The 21,022-nt window shown below is 49.3% G+C and overlaps 1 protein-coding gene across 1 annotated transcript in view; it reads left to right on the top strand.

Annotated features, from left to right (window-relative positions):
- Positions 1-21,022, top strand: part of HSPA14 (heat shock protein family A (Hsp70) member 14) — a 41,389-nt gene that overhangs the window by 13,236 nt on the left and 7,131 nt on the right. Inside the window, exons 8-12 of the mRNA XM_029616302.1 lie at positions 346-507; positions 1,023-1,178; positions 8,411-8,513; positions 14,686-14,901; positions 17,395-17,568. Coding sequence (XP_029472162.1) covers positions 346-507; positions 1,023-1,178; positions 8,411-8,513; positions 14,686-14,901; positions 17,395-17,568 — 811 coding nt within the window. The remainder of the gene's footprint in view (positions 1-345; positions 508-1,022; positions 1,179-8,410; positions 8,514-14,685; positions 14,902-17,394; positions 17,569-21,022) is intronic.

The raw sequence follows: 21,022 nt of genomic DNA, 5'->3' as shown, positions 1-21,022 counted from the left end.
GTGCTTACTTTTGTTGGGAGGTGAAAAATGTTTGCTGGGAACCGTTACTTTTTTTTCCTGCCACGTGGGTGGGTGATGTATGCCAGAAATCCACTGCAAGAGTGGGGCGTGTGCGTCTGCAGGTTTCACTCGTGGAGCTGTGCGAGGGCTTGACTTCTGCGAGGCCTCCTGCATCTCTCGCTCTCCGCTGCTGGGAACTGAAGCTGGCCGCCTCGCTTTGTGGGTTTGGCAGCAGTGAGGTGATAGTGAATGGATGGCATGTGAAGGCCGGCTCCTTTCTTCCTGACGTGTCGGTGAGGGAACGGGTCTGCTAATGCTGGCTCCTCTCTTCTCTCGGTGTATTAGCAACGTTTTGGTCTACAAACTGGGAGGGACGTCATTGTCTGTCACCCTCGTGGAAGTAAACAGTGGGCTGTACCGCGTTCTTGCCACAAACACGGATGATCGCGTTGGGGGTGTGCACTTCACAGAAGCCTTGGCACAACATTTAGCTTCGGAATTTCAGAGGTGAGTGTGCGGGGCAGAACTGCGTCTCGGAAGGCAGTGCGGTGCAGTGTATTTATTTAAAATGTTTTATATGTTGTCTTCTGGTCCAGAAACCAATCAAAGTGGTGTACAGTCTAAAAATACAAAAGAGAGCACACAGTAAAATGAAAGCAAAATAACAGGAAGCCCCCTTGGCCAGGTTTTTTCTCACAGCTGTGCTACCGACCTAGCTCAGTTTCTTATTTTCCTAAACAGGACTGTAGATTGCATTTCTGATTTCCGATGCAAGAGCAGCCAGCTGGCAACACCACAGCTGCATGTGCATAGCCAGAGCCCAACCACTTCAAATTCACCACTACAGAGGGGCCCGAGAGAAAAGAAAGTCACTGCTTCTTTTAAATTCACCTCATGCTGTCAGACCCCTGCGGCAGCTGGTGGGGACGTGTGCCCTTAGTTTGAGCCCCTTGGGCCTTATCTTCCTGTCTCCTTGCTAACCGTCCTCTCAGTCTCCCGTTTGACCTGATATCTGACTTTAGGTCCTATAAGCAGGATATAAGAGGGAACGTGCGAGCCATGATGAAACTGATGAACAGTGCCGAGATTGCAAAGCACTCGCTCTCCACCCTGGGAAGCTCAAACTGTTTTGTGGACTCCTTGTACGACGGAATCGACTTTGACTGCAGCGTGTCTCGGTAAGAGGCCCTCGGGATCCCTCTTCGCTTGTGTCTGAGGCCCCAGAGCTTTAGAGGGCTTCCCATATCTTTAAAACAAAAAGATGGCCCAGGATTGTGACATCGGCTAAACACCGAGTCATTTGGGGTAGATTTTAAAACCCTGGCGCGCGGAAATCCCGGGCCTTATGTGCGCCAGGCCAATATTCAAACGGCCCAGCCACGGACATAAACCCCGGGGCACGTGTAAGTCCCGGCACTTGAAAAAGGGGCGGAGGCGGGGCTAGAGGCGCCCGGCACGGTGGTCATTTACCGCTGTGCTGGGGGATTGCGTGCCGGCGCGCGCAACTTGCTTCTGCTCCTTGGCAGGAGCAAAAGGTAAAATAGAAAAATTAGGACTAGTTAGGATAGGGATAGGGGGAGGGAGGTTAGGCTAGGGGGTTGGGAAGTTCCCTCCCAGTCCGCGCGCGTGGGTTTTGAAAATCTACCCTTATGTGCACAGATTTAGTTTTTTGGAAGCTGGTCAAAACTATATTTTAGAAGATTAAGTGATTTTATTTTTTATTTGTGTGCATTTTTCTGTGTTCTGTATTGCATTGATCTTTAGCTTACTGGAAGTGGGTATTTTATTTACTTAGTTTTTTTTTTTTTTAATTTTTATTTTTCTCTCGTTTTATATTTTTTGTGTTGTTTGCTTGTATTTATGTTGTAACTTGCTCAGAATGCTCCTGAAAATGAAGAGGAAATAAATTTTATAAATCAGTAAGCACTCGCGGCCCGGTGCCGTGAAATCAAGCACGTAGTCATTAAACGGGGGGGGGGGGGGAGAACCTGTCTGCTTCCCACTGGGAGTTATGTGGGGGCATGGATCGTGCTTGGGCTGTGTCTCAGGAACTCGCCCCCTTCCAGAAGCAGCAGTGAGAGGTGGGCTCCAGCTGCACCCTTTATCCCTAAGCACCCAGGATGTGAGAGTGAAGCCTCGTGGAGTCTCTTGTTGTATCTAGCAAGTGCCCCAGGTCCAAGAAACCCCCTATGCTTTTAAAATTTTAGAATAAAATCGATTCCCTGTACGTACCCGCATCAGTCCAGACTCCTGGGTTTTGCCTCCCCTCCAGCAGATGGAGACAGAGAGAGTTTTACTGACCCTGCCACTTAACACGAGGGGCCACCTGCAGTCTCTCAATATTTCTCTGTCTCCCGCAGATGATGGAGGTGCAAAGCCTGCAGTCTGAGCTTTTAAAAAAAAAAAAAGGAATTAGACTACAGGATTTAGGAGTGCTTGCCTCCCCCTGGTTTGTAAGGTGGACGAGCAGGGGGGTCTGGGACCCTTTGTTGCTCGTTCCTTCATCGCCGGACGGGGCTGAAAACTGGGGGTTCCGGTTCCCTCGCCCTGAAGAACGGACTGAGCCTGCAGCCATTCTTCTTTGTTTTTTTGCCTATTAAAGTTTTTGTTGAAAAAAAAGAAGAAAAAATTAAATAAGGGAGCTAATAGGGGTTGCTGTGGGTCGGCACATCTTTACTCCGGCTCTGCTGCTTAAGTGATCGGGTGGCTCAGTTGGTTTTCCCCGTTCCTCCGGCGGCTTTTCTGCTGCTCACTGCCCAGTACCAGATTTCATGCCGAGTGGTGCGGCTTGTGGAGATGTGTGTGCGTGCGTGCATGTCTCGCGTGATGGCAAATATTCCTGGTGCCTCTCTGGTGGGGGGAGCACAGTAGTAAATAAATCGGCTAGGTGCCATGAGCCGGTGAAACCTTACGCTAAGTACGGGAACGGTGGACATCTTGTCCAACTTCAGGGTTGCCATGCGGGCCGCGGAAGGGGATGGGGATTTCCCTCCTCCTTTATCTCCGATTGTGGAGTCCTCTGAGGGAAGTCCAGACACCAAGGGGCTCCCTTCAGGAAGTGAGGAGGACCCCCAGGAGGACTCTGATGCCTCTTCTAATTTCTCCTCAGATTCCACAAAGCTTATAAGGCCAAGAAGGCTGTGTGGTACATGGCTGAAAAGGGGTCTTTGATAAGGCCGGCAAAGAGACCTAGGCCCTTCTAGGGGCCCTGGCACAGACGCCCACCACAAAGAGCTCCTCTGAAGCTTCAAAAGCGGATGATCGGCAAGTGCAAGACCTTCCGGGATCAGATCTGAGTTTGGTGGATCAGGATCCAGCTCGGGTGTTGTTGAAGAACCCGGCTGGCAACGGTGATGATCCCAAGGTAGTACGGTTGTTCCACAAGGAGGGGCTGAGTCCCCTGATACCTGCTGTTCTGGAGGAATTGGGTGTAGAGGTCCCACGAGAGGAATAGGAATTGGGAGCAGTGGACCCAGTCATGGTTGGCCTCCGGGGTCCAACGAGATCTTTTATATCCCACCGATCGGTCAGCACATTGCTGTTTAGGGAGTGGGATACTTCTGAAACAGACCTGAAGGAAAGCAGGGCCATGGATATCCTTTGCCAGATGATATGCTTGAGCTTCTGAAGATCCCTAAGGTGGATGCATCTGTTTCGGCTTTTACTAAGAAGACGACATTCTGGTTGCCGTTCTACAGCTCTACAGCTACCTGGGGGCACATTTTGATAAAGGGTGGGGAAAGTATTCCTCATCGAAGAGTGGATTTCCAACTTGCAAGCTGTAGTTCACGGTTTGTTGAAGAAGTGAATGCCAAAGGTCTGGGATTACTTGCAAGTCCTCGGATCTATGGCTTCTACCTTGGAGTTGGTTCCATGGACGTTTGCTCATATGAAGCCTCTCCAGTCGACTTTACTATCCCGCTGGGACCCGTTTTTTTCTGAGCAATTTCAGCTACCACTCCCACTTACTGAGTTTGCTTGGTCCAGTCTCTCATGGTGTCTCCTTCTGGGCAAGTTAAGTCGAGGTGTGGACTTGGTCATTCCGGTCTGGACGACTGTCACCACCGATTCCAATCTCTCCGGATGGGGAGTGGTGTGTCAGAACTAATCTGTGCAAGGGCAATAGTCGGCGGAGGAAGCCTCATGGTCCATCAATCGTCCAGAGACGAGAGCCGTGCACTTGGCTCTGCAGGTGTTTCTGCCCCTGGTGAGGGGAGGCTGGTGAGAGTCTTGTTGGACAATGCAACAACGATGTCTTATATCATCTGACATGGGGGGGCACCAAAAGTTGAGCAGTGGCTCAAGAAGGCCGAAATTTAATCGGTTGGGCAGATAAACATTTGGAGCGGTTAGTAGCCTCCCACATAGTGGGCACGATCAACGTGCAAGCGGATTATCTGAGCCGGCAGCAGCTGGACTCCGGAGAGAGGGAGCTGTCAGAGGAAGCAATGTGCCTCATCAGTCACAGGTGGGGCACGCCATGCGTGGATTTAATGGCAACCTTCTGCAATGCCAAAGCCCCGCACTTCTTTAGTCGGGGAAGAGAAAGAGGAGCAGAGGGGGTAGATGCCTTAGTTCTGCCTTGACCAATGGATGTCCTTCTGTATGTGTTTCTGCCTTGGCCATTAGTGGGCAAGATCTTGTGGCACATAGAGGTCCATCCAGGCAACGTGGTTCTCTTTGTGCCAGAGTGGCCGAGGCGTCCGTGGTTTGTGGACTGAAGTCAACCTAGCAGTGGACGGTCCATTATGGCTAGCTCATCTGCCGAAGCTTCTGCTTCAAGGTCCCATTTGTTTAAATCAGACAGATCACTTTTATCTATGGCTTGGCTTTCGAGAGGGAGTGTTTGAGGAATAAGGGTTCTTCGGAAGGGGGTTATTGCTATCCTCTTGCAGTCTAGGAAGACTTCCACGTCCTTGGCCTACGCGAGAGTATGGAAAATGTTTGAGACCTGGTGTACGGGGCAGAGGGTGGATCCTATGCGAACCTCAGTGGTGTATATTTTGACCTTTCTGCAGGAGGGTTTGGCCAGAGGTTTGTCCTTTAATTCCCTCGGGTTTCAGGTGGCGGCTTTGGGATGTCTTTGAGGTAAGGTTCGAGGAGTATTTCTGGTAGCACATCCGGATGTGTGTTTTCTTCGGGGAGCAAAATATTTGCATCTTCCAGTTTGGAAGCCTTGCCCTTCCTGGAGCCTTAACGTGGTCCTTAAGAGCATTTGTGCGCCTCCATTTGAATATCTGAAATGAGCTACTATGAACAGTCTCACTTTGAAAGTGGTCTTCCTAGTGGCAATCTTTTCGGCTCGCCGAATCTCCGAGCTTCAGGCCTTGTCATTTTAGGGAGCCCTTTTTGAGAATTCCAGATATGGGAGTATCCTTGAGGATGGTTCCTTCCTTTCTGCCAAAGATGGTGTCATAATTCCATTTAAATCAGTCAGTGGAGCTCCTGTCCTTCCCAAGTTTGGATCCTACAGCGCCTCAGGCTAAAGAATTACGATTAGATGTAAACCATGCTTTGTTGCAGTACCTGAAGGTCATGAACAGCTTCTGCTTGTCAGATCATCTGTTTGTGCTGTGGAGTGGTGCCAAAAAGGATCATAAGGCATTTATTTATTTAACATTTTTCTATACCGACCTTCATGGTTAAATACCATATCAGGACGGTTTACATCGAACAGGGATAAAAATAATTAGGTAAAGGAAGAGACAAAGTTACATTAAACGAGGACCGTGAACTTGGAAGCTTAGGTAGCTGGAAGAAAAGAGATAAAGTTAAGTTAAAGAAAAGAGAAATAACAAATTCCGGACTAGAGATAGTTCAGAATAGAATTAGTCCACATGTTAGAGTTGGTATCGATGCTGTCCAGGAATCAGATGAGGGGAGGTATAATTGTTCGTATAATTGTTCGTGAGTAGATAAAGTCTAATGTGTATCCCAGGGTTCTGGGAAGGCTAGGCGGAACAACCACGTTTTGAGTTTTTTTTTAAAAGTTAGCAGGCAAGGTTCCAACCTGAGTTCAGCAGGGAGGTTGTTCCAGATAGCTGGGGCTGCTATTGAAAATGCTCGGTCCCTGGATGCAATGAGTCGCGTGGCTTTGGTTGGAGGGGCTTGTAGTGTTCCTTTGGATATTTCTCTCATTGGCCTATTAGAAGTATGGAGTTTTAATGGAATTTCAAGGTCGAGATAAAGGAGATCGTAGATGGATTTATGTATTAATGATAAATATTTGTGAAGGACTCTGTGGTTGATTGGTAACCAGTGTAGATTTCGGAGGATGGGTGTAATATGATCACTCCGGTTGGTGCTTGTTAGGATTCTGGCAGCAGCATTTTGTATCATCTGAAGTGGCTTAATGGTTGAGCTGGGTAGACCTGTGAGGAGAGCGCTGCAGTAGTCTATTTTGGCAAATATCAAGGATTGAAGAACTGTCCTAAAGTCGTGGAAATATAAGAGAGGTTTGAGTCTTTTTAATACCTGTAGTCTGAAGAAGCAGTCTTTGGTGATAGTGTTAATCATACTCTTTAGGTTAAGACGGTTATCGAGTATTACCCCCAGGTCTCTAACCTGAGTATGAGTGAGGGCGTGGTTATGATGGGTCTGTGATTGGAAGTTGTCTTGGTTGGCGGAAATGAGAAGGAGTTCAGTCTTGTTAGCATTGAGGACCAAATTTAAACTGTTGAGGAGACTAGTGATAGATTGTAGACAGTTGTTCCAGATCGAGAGTGATTTGGTAATGGATTCCGTTATGGGGATCAGGATCTGCACATCATCTGCGTAAATGTAGTGAATAAGGTTGAGACTTGTTAACAATTGGCACAAGGGGAGGAGGTAGATATTGAAAAGTGTGGGGGACAGGGAGGATCCTTGAGGTACTCCTAGTGATGAATTTGTTGGTGGTGATTCTTTATTATTTATTCTGACCTTGAAGCTTCTATCACTAAGGAAAGACTTGAACCAGTTGTAGACTTGTCCTGAGATGCCTATGTCTAATAGACGATTCAGGAGAATGGCGTGGTTGACAGTATCGAACGACCCTGATATGTCTAAGAGGATTAGCAGAAAAGAGTGTCCTTTGTCAAGTCCCATAATAATATGGTCAGTTAGGGAGATGAGCAGGGTTTCTGTACTGCGTGATTTGCGGAAACCATACTGTGAAGGATATAGTATATTGTAATCTTCTAAATACTCTGAGAGCTGGGTGTTAACCACCTTTTCTGTGATTTTGGCTAAGAATGGAAGATTCGATATAGGGCGAAAATTAGCTAGTTCACTAGGGTCTAAGTTGTGTTTCTTAAGGAGGGGTTTGAGAGAGGCGTTTTTTAGGATGTTTGGGTACAAACCTTGGCATCAAGAGCCACAATTGCGCAGTGGTTGAAAGAGGCTATTAGCTCTGCATATATTTGTCAAGGTCGACCTGTTCCGGAGGGGCTACGGGTGCATTCAACTCGTTCTCAGTTGGCCTCCTGTTCTGAGTGTCAGCTTCACCACAAGAGATCTGTAGAGAGGCTACTTGGAAATCATTGCACACTTTCGCCAGGCATTACCGTTTGGATGTCCAGGCCCCGGAGGCCATGGGCTTTGGTGAACGTGTGCTTCGAGTGGGACTCTGTCACACCCTATTTAGGGAAGCTTTGGTACATCCCAGGAGTCTGGATTGATTTGGGTACGTACAGGGAAAGGAAAAATTGGTTCTTATCTGCTAATTTTCATTCCTGTAGTACCACAGATCAGTCCAAAGTCCCACCCACTGGAGAAAAGAGAGAATTGGGGAGTCTGCTCGATCTGTTTGTGTGATTACTCTGAAGAATGGCACAGGTTTTGGTTATTCCTACACAGGGTTTTCAGTTTTCAGTTCCAGGTTTCCTCGTCCCAGTGCTCGTTCAGGGGAGGTTAGTTATTCGAGGTGTTGGTTTTGTTTGTTTTGTATCAGGCTTGGATACAGTTCAATGTTAAGGGACTGCAGGAGGCTCCTCGTGTTAAGTGGCAGTGTCAGTAAAACTTTCTTTGCCTCCATCTGCTGGAGGGGAGGCAAAACCCAGGAGTCTGGACTGATCTCTGGCACTCCAGGAACGAAAATTAGCAGGTAAGAACCAATTTTCCTTTTTTATAGTTTAAAAATGTTTTATGGAATGTTCATTCAGCTCTGTTTCAGTGGAGTGAGATTGTGATGTCGTCAGCCATGGGTGCTTTGTAGGCTGTCTTCTCATTGGTTACTGCCAGCATGGTCACATGATGCTGTTGACAAATCACAGTGCTGCTTTTTTCTCGCTTATAAATGAAAGTAATTATAATAAAGAAGAAATAAGAACGACAGAATGAACAAAGTGATTAGGTGAGATTGGCAAAACATAGCAAGACTTTCGCTAAGATTGTGAACAGGAATCTCATCTTTCCATGCATTTTCTTTCAGGGCCAGGTTTGAGCTCACATGCTCTTCGCTTTTTAATCAATGCATTGATCCAGTCAAAAAACTCCTGGAGCAAGTTGGTTTCACAGCAGAGGACATAAGCCAGGTGATGGTTCCCACTGAAGTAAGATTGTGGTGTTATGTAAAACCAGCTGGGTAATACGGTTTTAGAAAATGTTTCCCTGCACGTACCCAGATCTGTCCAGACTCCTGGATTTTGCCTCCCTTCCAGCAGATGGAGACAGAGAAAAGTTTGCAGGCACTGCCTCTTAATCCGGTGAGCCACCTGCAGCTCCTTGGTGTTTCTCTGTCTCCAGCAGATAGAGGAGGTGCAAAACCTGCAGTTCTGTGCCTAAGGGGGGGGGGGGGGGGGGGAAAAAAAGAGAAATAGAAGAGGCTGGATTAGGTGAAGTTTCCTCCCAGGAGGTTGGCAGGTCCTGGTGGGACCATCCTTCCTGGTTTTCAGAGGAGGACGAGCAGGGGTTGGAGACCCTCCATAGCTCGCTGATCCACGCCGGGGGTGACGGCTGCTGGGCCAGTTCCCTCAAACTCAGGAGACTTGGGAGAAGCCTCTGCCACCCTTCAGATAAGGCTATTAGTTTCTGTTTTCAGTCTGTGTTATTTAAAAAAAAAAACACAGACTGAATAAAGGACAGGGAAGTCTTTGTTTGGTGATTCCCGTCAGTGGCAGAAGGGCTCCGGGCGAGCGGTGTTACTATTTCCAGAGCCGGCCGCTTTTACTGCTGCCTCCCTGGTGGGGAGGGCACGTCGGGGGGACGGACCGTGGCAGCATCAACTTTGCAGAGCAGGTCTGGCAGGCCTAAAGCTGCAGCACAGGAGGTCGTTGATCCGTTCCCGCTGAGCGTGGGAATGGCGGCCATTTTGGATTCCTTTGCGCTCAAGGCATAAGCTGCAGCAGGGGGAGGGGATCTCCTGCCTGCGCTTTCTCTGGCAGATCTCTCCACGGAGGAGACCTGGAGAGCCCCTGGGGACCTGTCGGGGGAGGAGCATGATCCTCTGGAGGAGGATTCCTCCCCTTTTTAGGCAGAGTTTCTTTTATTAATGCATAAAGCCTATTTGGCCTGTAAGGCCACAGAGCAGCCCTCTTCCAAACGGAGGATGACAGATTCCCCCCCTCCCCCCCCCCCGGCCCTCCCCACAGGAAGAAGTCAAGATTTTTGGGGACTTCAGGGGGCCACTAGGATTTGGAGGATCCTGAGTCTTTCTGGGACAAGGGCCACCGAGGAGGGTTCCTCAGAGGAGTTGGATTGTGGTTTGCCATCTGGGGATGGTTCTGACGCAGATACTTCTCACTGGGCACAAGATCCAGAGGAGGACACGGGAAAGGCACCAACCTTGGAGGGTGACAATGCTAAGGTGGTTCGCCTGTTTAAAAGGGAGGAACTCGGCCCTCTGATCCCGCCAGACTTGGAAGATTTGGGAATAATGGTTCCGCAGGAGCAGGCTGACCTGGAAGAAGTGGATCCGGTAATGACGGGCTTGAGGGGTCCAGCCAAGACCTTCTCTTTTACAGGTCGGTGAAAGAGCTGGTGGTCATGGAGTGGGACACTGGCCTTAAGCTGAGCAGAGCCATGGATAGGCTTTATCCTTTGCCCGAAGACATTCTGGAACTCTTGAAGGTACCGATGGCGGATGCCTTGGTTTCGGCAGTCATGAAGAGGTCCACCATTCCAGTAGCTAGCACAGCAGTTCTGAAGGATTTGCAGAACTGGAAGCTTGAGGTGCATCTTAAGAAGATTTTCTAGGTGTTGGTGCTGGGCATCCAGATGGCTGTCTGCAGCAGCTTTTGTGCTCCAGGCTAGTTTGCAATGGGTGCAGCAGTTGCAAGGTGACAGGAGTAAGACACCCTGGGAGCCTAAACAGGCAGAGTGATTGGAAGCGGTGGTCGCTTATGGGGCGGATGCTTTGGATGACCTTATTCGCATATCTTCTTGGATGATGATGTCAGCGGTCTCAGCTAGGAGACTTCTTTGGTTGTGGAACTGGTTAGCGGACGTCTCATCTAAAGCTCAGCTGAGAGAGTTACCTTTAAGAGCAGACTTTTTTTCGGAGTGGAATTGGAGCAGAAGATAAAGCATCTGGAGATAACAAGGTGCACAAGCTACCAGAGGACAAGCCAAGAGGGTCCAAAGATTTTCTCCCTGTGTGCTCTCGTTTTCAGGGGACAAAGGTGTTTCTTCCAGAACCAGAGCTCTGGGTGGTGGTCAAAGGCATACCGCGGGGAGGTCGCAGTCATGGGTGCAGAATGAACTGAGACGGCTCCGGGCGAAGTAGTACCAGAGCCAAGCCTGCACAATGAGACAAGGTCAACCCACTCCTCAATCCCAGCCATTGGGGGTCGTTTGACTCAATTTTACGAGGCGTGGGTCAAAATCACGTCGGACCAGTGGGTTCTAAGCGTGATAGGACAAGGCTACACTTTAAAACTTTTTCAGCCGCTCAGAAACCTGTTTGTGGTGTTCCCTTGTGCCTTGCAAAGAAGCTGATCATTCGGCAGACTATACAGTGGCTGCAATTGTTGAGGACCATTGTCCCTGGCTTCCGGTACGAAAAGGGGATGGGGCGTTATTTAATTTATTTTGTGGTGCCAAAAAAGGAAGGAACTTTTCATCCAATTCTGGATTTAAAAAAAGGTGAATCTAGCTCTCAAAGTTTCATGTTTCCAGATGGAGCCCCTGAGGTCCGTAATAACAGCGGTGAGAAGCGGGGAGTTCTTGGCTTCCTTGGATCTGTCAGAGGCGTATCCGCACATAGGGATTCATCCGTATCAACAGGGGTACCTCCGGTTTATGATCCGGGGAGGCATTTTCAATTCTGTGCTCTCCTGTTTGGACTAGCAACAGCCTCGAGGACATTCACCAAGGTGATGGTGGTGGTAGCGGCGGCAGATCTCAGAAAGGAGGGCATGCTGGTCCACCCGTATCTAGACAACTGGCTCATCTAGGTGAAGTCGGAAGACCTTTATCGACGTGTGGTGAAAGTGGTGTCGTAGTACCTGAGATCTTTGGGATAGATAGTCAATCTGTCCAAGAGCCACCTTTCTCCTTCGCAGGTGCTGGAGTTCTTGGACGTGTGCTTCGATACCCGACTGGGGAATGTCTTTCTCATGGAGGAGAGGATTGTCAAGCTGCAGGCTCAAGTTCGGAACCTGTTGGACGCCTGAGTGCCCAGGATCTGGGATTACTTGCAGGTCCTCGGTTCCATGGACTCGACCTTGGAGCTGGTCCCGTGGGCATTTGCTTATATGAAACCTCTACGGAAAGTGTTGCTATCCTGGTGGGATCTGATTTCAGAGCAGTTTCATCTTCTGCTACCACTTACAGAGTTCACCAGGTCCAGTCTTTTGTGGTAGTTTGGTCGGGACCATTTGTGCCACGGGGTGGACCTCAAGGTGCCTCAGTGGATGGTGGTGACCACTGATGCTAGTCTGTCTGGATGGGAGGCTGTGTGTCAGTCCCAGTTGGTGCAGGGCCATTGGTCAGCAGAGGAAGTGACCTGGTCTATCAATCACCTAGAGATGAGAGCAGTGCTGTTGGCTCTGCAGGGGTTTCTTCCCCTTTTCACAACCCGTGCGACGACTGTCGTCTACATCAAATGCCAGGGAGGGTACCAAGAGTCGGGCAGTTGCTCAGGAGGTGGAGATGCTGATGTCCTGGGTGGAGCAGCATCTGGCCTCGATAGCGGCCTCACACATAGCGGAGTCCGACAATGTGCAGGTGGATTTTCTCAGCCGACAATTGGATCCTGGAGAATGGGAGCTATCGGAGGAAGTGATGACCCTCATTTCTCACAGATGGGGCATGCCTCATATGGATCTGATGGCAACCCGGAGGAATGCCAAGGGAGCGCATTTCTTCAGTCACAGAAGAGAGCACAGAGCAGAAGGAGTCAATGCCCTGGTGCTTCCTTGGCCACAAGACATACCTATCTTCATGTTTCCTCCATGGCCTCTGGTGGGCAAGGTTGTAAGGAGACTAGAGGTCCACCCATGAAAGGTGATTCTCATGGCTCCAGAGTGGCCACAAAGGCCTTGGTTTGAGAATCTGGTCAATCTAGCAGTGGATGGCCCCCTGGGCGATCTAACAAATATTCTATGGCAGGGTCCTATATTTTCAGATTAAGCAGCTCTAGCGGCTTCGTCTTTGAAACGAGGCAATTGAGGAAGAAAGGATATCCAGAGGATGTTATTTCTACTTTGTTGCGAGCTTGCCAGACCTCGGCGTATGTCCGGGTTTGGAGTGTCTTAGAGTCTTGGAGTATGGAGCAGGGGGTTGATCCTCCACGTGCATCGGTGGCGCAAATTCTGACTTTTTTGCAGAGAGGCCTATCAAAAGATTTGTCCTTTAGTTCCTTGAGGGTGCAGGTGTTGGCCTTGGGCTGCTTGCGGGGCAAGGTTTGTGGAACCTTTGAGCCTTAATTTGGTCCTCACGGGCGTGTGTGAAGCACTGTTTGAGCCTCTTAGGAGGGCCACCATAAAGGATCTGACTTTGAAAATGGTTTTCTTGGTGGCGATTTGTTCGGCCAGAAGGGTCTCTGATCTTCAAGCCTTGTCATGTAGGGAACCCTTTTTCCAGATTTCGGATTCCAGAGTCTCTCTGAGGACGGTTCTGTCTTTTCTGCTGAAGGTGGTTTCGGTGTTCCACTTAAGTCAGTCAGTGGCGTTTCCGGCATTTCCAAATCTGAAGGTTGGTGCGCCTCATGCAAAAGAATTAAGATGTCAGAAGGGCTTTGTTGCAGTATCTAGCAGTTTCAGATTGTCGGATCACCATTTGTGCTATGGAGTGGTGCAAAAAAGGGTCAGAAGGCATCAAAAGCCACGATTACACATTGGTTGAAGGAGGCTATTGGATCTGCATGCATCTTTCACGGTCGTCCTATCCCGGGGGGGGTTAAAGGCTCATTCTACTCGATCGCAGGCGGCCTACTGGGCAGAATGTCTGCTAGACTCGCCACAAGAGATTTGCAGGGCGGCTACTTGGAAGTCTTTTCATACCTTTGCCAGACACTACCGATTGGAGGTCCAGGCCTCGGATGTCGGCAGTTTTGGTGAAAGTGTACTTTGAGTGGGACTCTCGCAGTCCCACCCCAGTTAGGGAAGCTTTGGTACAACCCAGGAGTCTGGACTGATGTGGATACGTACAGGGAAAGGAAAATCTGGCTCTTACCTGCTAATTTTCGTTCCTGCAGTACCCCAGATTAGTATAGCGTCCCGCCTGGTGCTGGAAAGGAGGTTTGGAGAGTCCGCTCAGTCTGTTACTATAATACTTCTGAAGAATTTTGAAGAATGGTATAGGTTTCTCATTAGTGTTTTCAAGAAAGGTTCCAAATTTGGTTATAATTCTCAGTTATGAATTTTACTCTTTCCTCTGCTCATTCTGGGGCATATTATAGGATTGAGTTATTAGAAGTTTTATTAAATATTTTATGCTTGGGTACTGAGTAATACTGAGTAGCTGCAGATGGCACACTGGATTAAGAAGCAGTGCCTGCAAAATGTTTCTGTCTCCATCTGCTGGAGGGGAGGCAAAACCTAAGAGTCTGGACTGATCTGTGGTACTACAAGAACGAAAATTAGCAGGTAAGAACCAATTTTCCTTTAGTATTAGTTGTAGGTCACCTGGATTCTTAACACAAAGGGTTGACTGATGATGAAACCTGTCAAGGACGCATGGGTCCATGCATTTCTGTAGGTGTGCGCACGAAGTATAAAACCTACAAGTTGGCCAGTTCGGTGTCCTGGTCCCAGTGCTGCATGATGCCATGGAGAAATCTTGCTTGGTTTCTTGGGCCATCCATGGGCTGATATATATTTGCAAGCTGTGGTCTGTCCCCTATATCAGCTTATTGGGACATAAGCCCAACCCTACCCCATATACAAGTGCATGTCATCTCTGATCCTATAGCATCTCTCTGCCTTCCATTTTCAAACTGGTAATAGAAAACTGTTACCAAACTCCATGGCTTGCCAAGAACTCTATAAGAGGGAAAGGAGATGGGCAAATCCTAGTATAGATACAGCGACCGGGAGTCTTAAGAAAAGCAAAACCTTTAGAGGGTAGTGCCCTTTTTAAAATGGCAAGAAGTAAAATTGTACAGCAAATTAGTATGCCCTTGAGTAGGCGGAGACAACTACATCAAGGTAATTTAAAATTCGCCTAAGCTGTGTATACTGTGTCAAAAAGAGAAGGGACAGGACAGGGCTCGTATGCGATTCTGCAGCTGGGAGCAGGTGAAGTGATGAGTCTCTGTTCCTGCAGGTGGTCCTGTGCGGAGGGTCTGCTCGCATCCCCAGGCTACAGCAGCTCATTAGAGATCTCTTCCCAGAGGTGGAGCTCTTGAATTCTATCCCGCCAGATGAAGTGATCCCCATTGGAGCAGCTATAGAGGCAGGAATTCTCCTTGGTCGGGAGAGCCTCTCTCTCGAGCAGGAGACGCTGGCTGTTGACTGCTCTGCAAGGGACATTCTGGTTAAGGTGAGCTGACAGCCGGACGCTGTTCAGGATTATCTAGTCTTCTCCACTAAACGAATTCTTTGCTTCGGTGTTTACTGAAGAGGATGTTGGGGAGATAACAGTTCTGGAGAAGGTTTTAATGGGTAATGATTCAGTGGACTGAACCAAATCACGGCGAACCTAGAAGATGTGGTAGGCCTGATTGACAAACTGAAGAGTAGTAAATCACCTGGACCAGATGGTATACACCCCAGGGTTCTGAAGGAACTAAAAAATGAAATTTCACACCTATTAATAAAAATTTCTAACCTATCATTAAAATCAAGTTCTTAGAGGAGAAGTCCATTACCTGTTATTAATCAAGTTGACTTAGAAAATAGCCACTGCTATTACTAGCAACAGTAGCATGGGATCTTCTTGGTGTTTGGGTAATTGCCAGGTTCTTGTGGCCTAGTTTGGCTACTGTTGGAAACAGGATGCTGGGCTTGATGGACCCTCAGTCTGACCCAGTATGGCAATTTCTTATGTTCTTAATGCTTGCAAAAGAGGGAAGACTCGGGAGTAATAAAAGATTTTTCTTTTTCGCTCATGCTTTTTCATTAATAGCTCAAGACAAGCTACATTCAGGCACTGTAGGTATTTCTCTGTCCCCAGAGGGCTCACAATCTAAGTTACATGTATACACCATTCTTTCTGTAACTGTCCCCAGTAGAAGCCAACACCATATTGGAATTGAAGAAGACCTGAGAGGCAGGCACAGAGGATCCTTAGCTGTGAGGGAGTGAGGGGTAAAGCCTGGGATAAGCACAGAGGATCCTTAGCTGTGGGGGAGTGAGGGGTAAAGCCTGGGATAAGCACAGAGGATCCTTAGCTGTGAGGGAGTGAGGGGTAAAGCCTGGGATAAGCACAGAGGATCCTTAGCTGTGGGGGAGTGAGGGGTAAAGCCTGGGATAAGCACAGAGGATCCTTAGCTGAGGGGGAGTGAGGGGTAAAGCCTGGGATAAGCACAGAGGATCCTTAGCTATGGTAGAGTGAGGGGTAAAGCCTGGGATAAGCACAGAGGATCCTTAGCTGTGGGGAGTGAGGGGTAAAGCCTGGGATAAGCACAGAGGATCCTTAGCTGTGAGGGAGTGAGGGGTAAAGCCTGGGATAAGCACAGAGGATCCTTAGCTGTGAGGGAGGGAGGGGGTAAAGCCTGGGATAAGCACAGAGGATCCTTAGCTGTGGGGGAGTGAGGGGTAAAGTCTGGGATAAGCACAGAGGATCCTTAGCTGTGGGGAGTGAGAGGTAAAGCCTGGGATAAGCACAGAGGATCCTTAGCTGTGGGGGAGTTAGGAGTAAAGTCTGAGATGGACTTGTGGTTTCTGTTTCTGAGTTTCCATGAACGTCTTGCATTTGGCGTATCTGAGTGTGTAAAGGAGCCTCTGCCCTTGAAGACTTGCCTGAGACTCTGAGCCCGGGTATTGCAGCTGCTACAGAAGTGCCTTCTAATTTTCATGGGATTGAAGTGTCAGTTGTGCAAATGTTTTGTTGCGCTTTTCACCATAAAATCCCTCCTCCAAAATAAAACGCGTAATCTCCCCTGAGCTGTGCTTGCTGTGGGGAGACAGCAAAGGCCTCGTGCTGGAGCCTTCCTGAGTGAGCAGCCCAGGGGCCTTAAGTAGCAGAACTCCAAATACCTTTTAAAATTCCAGCAACCGAGAAACAAATGCCTAAAGAGGGGTGAAAGGTCAGGGGACTGGGTGGGGCTCTGCCACCCGGGGAGGTTGCAGAATGAAGGTGAGTGTCCTGGGCAGAGGGGTGAAAGGTCAGGGCAGGGGGTGGGGCTTTGCTGCCCGGGGAGGTTGGCGAATGAAGGTGGGCTGTCCTGGGAAGAGGGGTGAAAGGTCATAAGAACATAAGAAATTGCCATGCTGGGTCAGACCAAGGGTCCATCAAGCCCAGCATCCTGTTTTCAACACAGGCCAAAACCAGGCTACAAGTACCTGGCAATTACCCAAACACTAAGAAGATCCCATGCTACTGATGCAATTAATAGCAGTGGCTATTCCCTAAGTAAACTTGATTAATAGCCGTTAATGGACTTCTCCTCCAAGAACTTATCCAATCCTTTTTTGAACCCAGCTACACCAAATGCCCTAACCACATCCTCTGGCAACAAATTCCAGAGCTTAATTGTGCGCTGAGTGAAAAAAAGTTTTCAGGGCAGGGGATGGGGCTTTGCTGCCCGGGGAGGTTGGAGGATGAAGGTGAGTGTCCTGGGCAGAGAGGTGAAAGGTCAGGGCACTGGGTGGGGCTTTGCCGCCCGGGGAGGTTGCAGAATGAAGGTGAGTGTCCTGGGCAGAGGGGTGAAAGGTCAGGGCACGGGGTGGGGCTCTGCTGCCCGGGGAGGTTGCAGAATGAAGGTGAGTGTCCTGGGCAGAGGGGTGAAAGGTCAGGGCAGGGGGTGGGGCTTTGCTGCCCGGGGAGGTGTCTTTCTTTCTTTCCCCACTCTCCCTTCTTTTTGTGTGCTAGGAAGTGGACGAGCTGGGGGCCGACAGGTTCACAGTGCTCTTGCCGTCAGGCACACCTCTGCCAGCACGACGGCAGCACTCGCTGCTGGCCCCGGGGAACATGTCCTCTGTCTGTCTGGAACTGTACGAGTCTGCAGGGCGAAACACTGCGGCCGAGGAATGTAAATTTGCACAGGTGAGCTTGGGTGCCTGCCGCAGATGAGTCTCTGGGATTCGTCCAGCGCCTGTACCTGCCTGCAGCTGATGGTGTGGATGCACGGCGGCCCTGAATACCAGACCCGGGATCCAGTGCTTCCTATGTTTGTAGCTGGGTTCTGGATTGCAGCGCTGACAAGGCTGGGATTGGGATTTTAGCATCCATAGGCCCTCTCAGCACGAGGTGCGGGCCCCTGCCAAGCTCCTCCTTGCCTCTACACTTACCTCTTGGGCCTGGCCCAGTGGCAGCCGTGTATTGTGGTGGGAGGTGAGGGGGTTTAATTGTATGAGCTGAGTTTGTGAGGGAGGGGTTGGAACGGTTAGGGATTTTTTTTGTTAAAAAGTGGGACTGCATCTGTCTGTTCTGTAGAGGTGGCTATTTACTATGAGGTCCATATTCAGACACGGTCCAGATAGCAAATTTAGCCGGATAAACTTATCGTTAGGAGAAATCTTTGGCCCAACCAGTCTTAGCCGGCTCAATCAACTCCTCCCAGTTTCTCCCCCAGAATTCCCCTAACTTATCCAGTTAAATTATAGCCTCCTAACTTATTTCTTAGCATTCGGACAGGTTAATCCACACCCGTGGGTTATGCACCTCTACCAGCAGATGGCGATGGAGCAAAGCTGACGTCACGGTATATATGCACCCCTGCAGTGACAGCCTGCCAGTATTCTCCGTCTACAGCAGATTGTGGATGTGCATGTCCCTACTGGGGATTACTTAAAAAGAAAAATAATAATAATAATATACAAAATGAAGGAGAAAATTGATTCGCCACACTCTCCTGTAGTGATACCCTATGGGCCCTCCCTCAGTTGAGTTTTCCTGAGGTGATATCTGCAGATCCTTCCCTCAGATGAGTGCCTCGGTCCGGTAACTGGTTTTCCGGAGTGCACTTAGCTGTTAAAAAAACACCCAAAAAAACCCAGAAACTGCTGAGTGGCTAGCAGGTGCAGGAAGCCGACTGCGGTGGTGAAGGCCTTTGCTCTCTTCCTCCGCATCCGGAGACCGACTCTATACCCGGCCAGGTCGGGCTGAGTTCAGGTAAGGTAAAAAAAAAAAAAAAAAGGGAGTGAGAGTTTCCATCACCTTCTGGTCTTCGAGCCTGGGCATGCCGACTTCCATTCCCGCTCCGAGGGAGCTTGGCGGGTTGAGAAGCCTTTTTGGCTAGGCCCTGCTCTCAGGCTTCGCTTAGGCCGCGGCGGCATTTGCACATTATTCTGCACACGTGTCTGCCACGAAACACTGTCTGACGTCATTTCGCTCTTGCATGCCCGGCTGCGCACCTAGGTATGGATGCTCAGGTGAGTGCCTACGTAGACCGCATGTTGTGCGTCTATAATTTTTGGCTGCTTATTGGACAGGCCTGTTTTTTGGCTACCTTGTACACGTGCGGCTGGGTGCACAATAATCAGACGCTTTGAGCGTGTTGCTAGCGGGTGTTTACTTTTCTGCTGTTTGTCATATTCAGGCATCTCGGCTTGGCGTTTCTCCCCCCCGACTTGTATCAGCGCTACTTGTAGGCTCAGGGAGAGTTTTCTCTGGCTGTTTTTGCTGAGCCTGCCCTTCCCAGCATGATGTGGGAATGGGTCCGGAAAGGGACCTGTTAGAGGTTTTGGGGCTCCCCTAGCTGGATCGTCAGCAGAGGGGACAGCTTCTCAGTTGGCCGCAGGTCTGGTGTCCCTGGTTTTTTTTTATGGGCTGCGACAACGTTCGTGCGCTTTTCCACGCGTGGGTCTGCTGTGAAACCGCTTGGCGGGTTGAGCAGCCATTTGGCTAGGCCCCGCTCACAGGTTTTTGCTCGGTCACAGATGTAGGTTTGCGAATTCCCGCATACCTGGTTTCACAGGTAAGCGTCTGATTGTGTCTACTCCTCCTGCAGGTCACACTGAGAGGGACCCTGGTGGCACGGATGGTGAAAGTGGCAGAGAGAGCAGTTGCACCTTTTGATAGTCGATGCGCTGATGTGTACCCTTGCCAAGTGGGCGATTATCCCTGTGGAAGGGGGAGTGGCTTGAAGGAGGCACAGGATAGCAGAATTGAGGCCATCCTTCCACAGACCTCGAGGTGGTGGCAGTGAGTTGCAGAAGGCCTCTTGCTGCGTCCTGATGGATCGCTCTTCTTTGTTCTCTCTCTCAGGAAGTCGATGAGTCTGGTTTGAATTCAGGGCAGTGCCTTACAGCCTCTCCACCCTGGAGGAGGCCGTTCTTGGAAGCTAAGCAGGATTGAACATCAGCTATGGCTGACGAATGGGGGCAGAGACAGTCCAAAACCTACTATTACAAAATGACCTTATAAGGATCGTTTTTTTGGGAGTTAAAAAAAAAAAAAAATAAAATAAAGAAATGGCCAATAAGTGAGGTGAGTCCCAGGTTCCTCGGTTACCAGAGGATTTAAAGCAGGCACCACATTCATTTGTCTCAGTATGTTGTGCTGGTGGTTTTCAAATGTTTTTGATCCTTCAGAGGAGTGACTTTTCATAGGGCTCAACCTTCGTCCCAGGCAGCTCAGAGGGGCGGTGCCCCCCCCTGAACTCCTTTAATGAGGGTGTGCCGACCCACTCCCAGGATCAGGAGGTTGCCTGTCTCTCCCTTTTATTGGAGATGGATCAAGATCACGATAGACCAGTGGGGTCTGGAGGCAATAAGAGATGTTCTGGAGTTTCTCAGCTTGCCTTGGAATGTTTTCGTGGTATCTCCTTGCAGCCCTCTGCAGAAGAGACAGATAGTGGAGTGTAAGTTGTCAGGATTCCCCAGCCTGCAGACTGTGTTACTGGGGCCCATGTCTCAAGATAATTGGGGCTAATATTCCTTCGCCCAATCCTGGATCTCAAGGGAGTCACTGCCTTGTTCCTGCATGGAAATCTTATGCTCGCTGATAAGAGCATTACAGTCTCTGGGGTGTCAGAAGAGTATCTGCATATTCCCTATGGCTAGAGCAGCAACAGTTTTCTGTGTTTCACTGTTTTGGGGCAACTGTCACCTTTTGATTGCTACTGTTCGGATTGGACACCACGCTCAGAACCTTCTCCAAGGTCAGGTGCTAGTAGCAGCAGTGTTGAGAGAGGATGGCATTCTGATCCACCCATACTTCGATGATTGGCTAATTCGGAACAAGAGCTATGAAACAGAATTTTCAGGCCCCATGCAGAATGATCTTCTTGCTGCAGGAACTAGGTTGGGTGGTGAACTTGGCCAAGAGCAATCTACAGCCATCCCAGACACTGGAGTATCTAGGTGTAAGAATACGGACAGGTGTCCCTATCTGAGGTCTGCATTCAGAACTGAAGGCGCTGGTGGAACTATTGACAGGAATGATACGCCTGGAGCTGTAGTTTATCTACAGGTGCACAGGGTAATGACAGCCATCCAAGAGATGGTTCCGTGGACAAGGGCACATTACATCATCTTTAGCGCACACTGCTTAGGCA

This window comes from Rhinatrema bivittatum, chromosome 9 (genome assembly GCF_901001135.1).
Source record: "Rhinatrema bivittatum chromosome 9, aRhiBiv1.1, whole genome shotgun sequence".
Taxonomy (NCBI): domain Eukaryota; kingdom Metazoa; phylum Chordata; class Amphibia; order Gymnophiona; family Rhinatrematidae; genus Rhinatrema; species Rhinatrema bivittatum.
The sequence above is the reverse complement of the archived record's forward strand: the minus strand, read 5'-3'. Positions and strand labels throughout refer to the sequence as shown.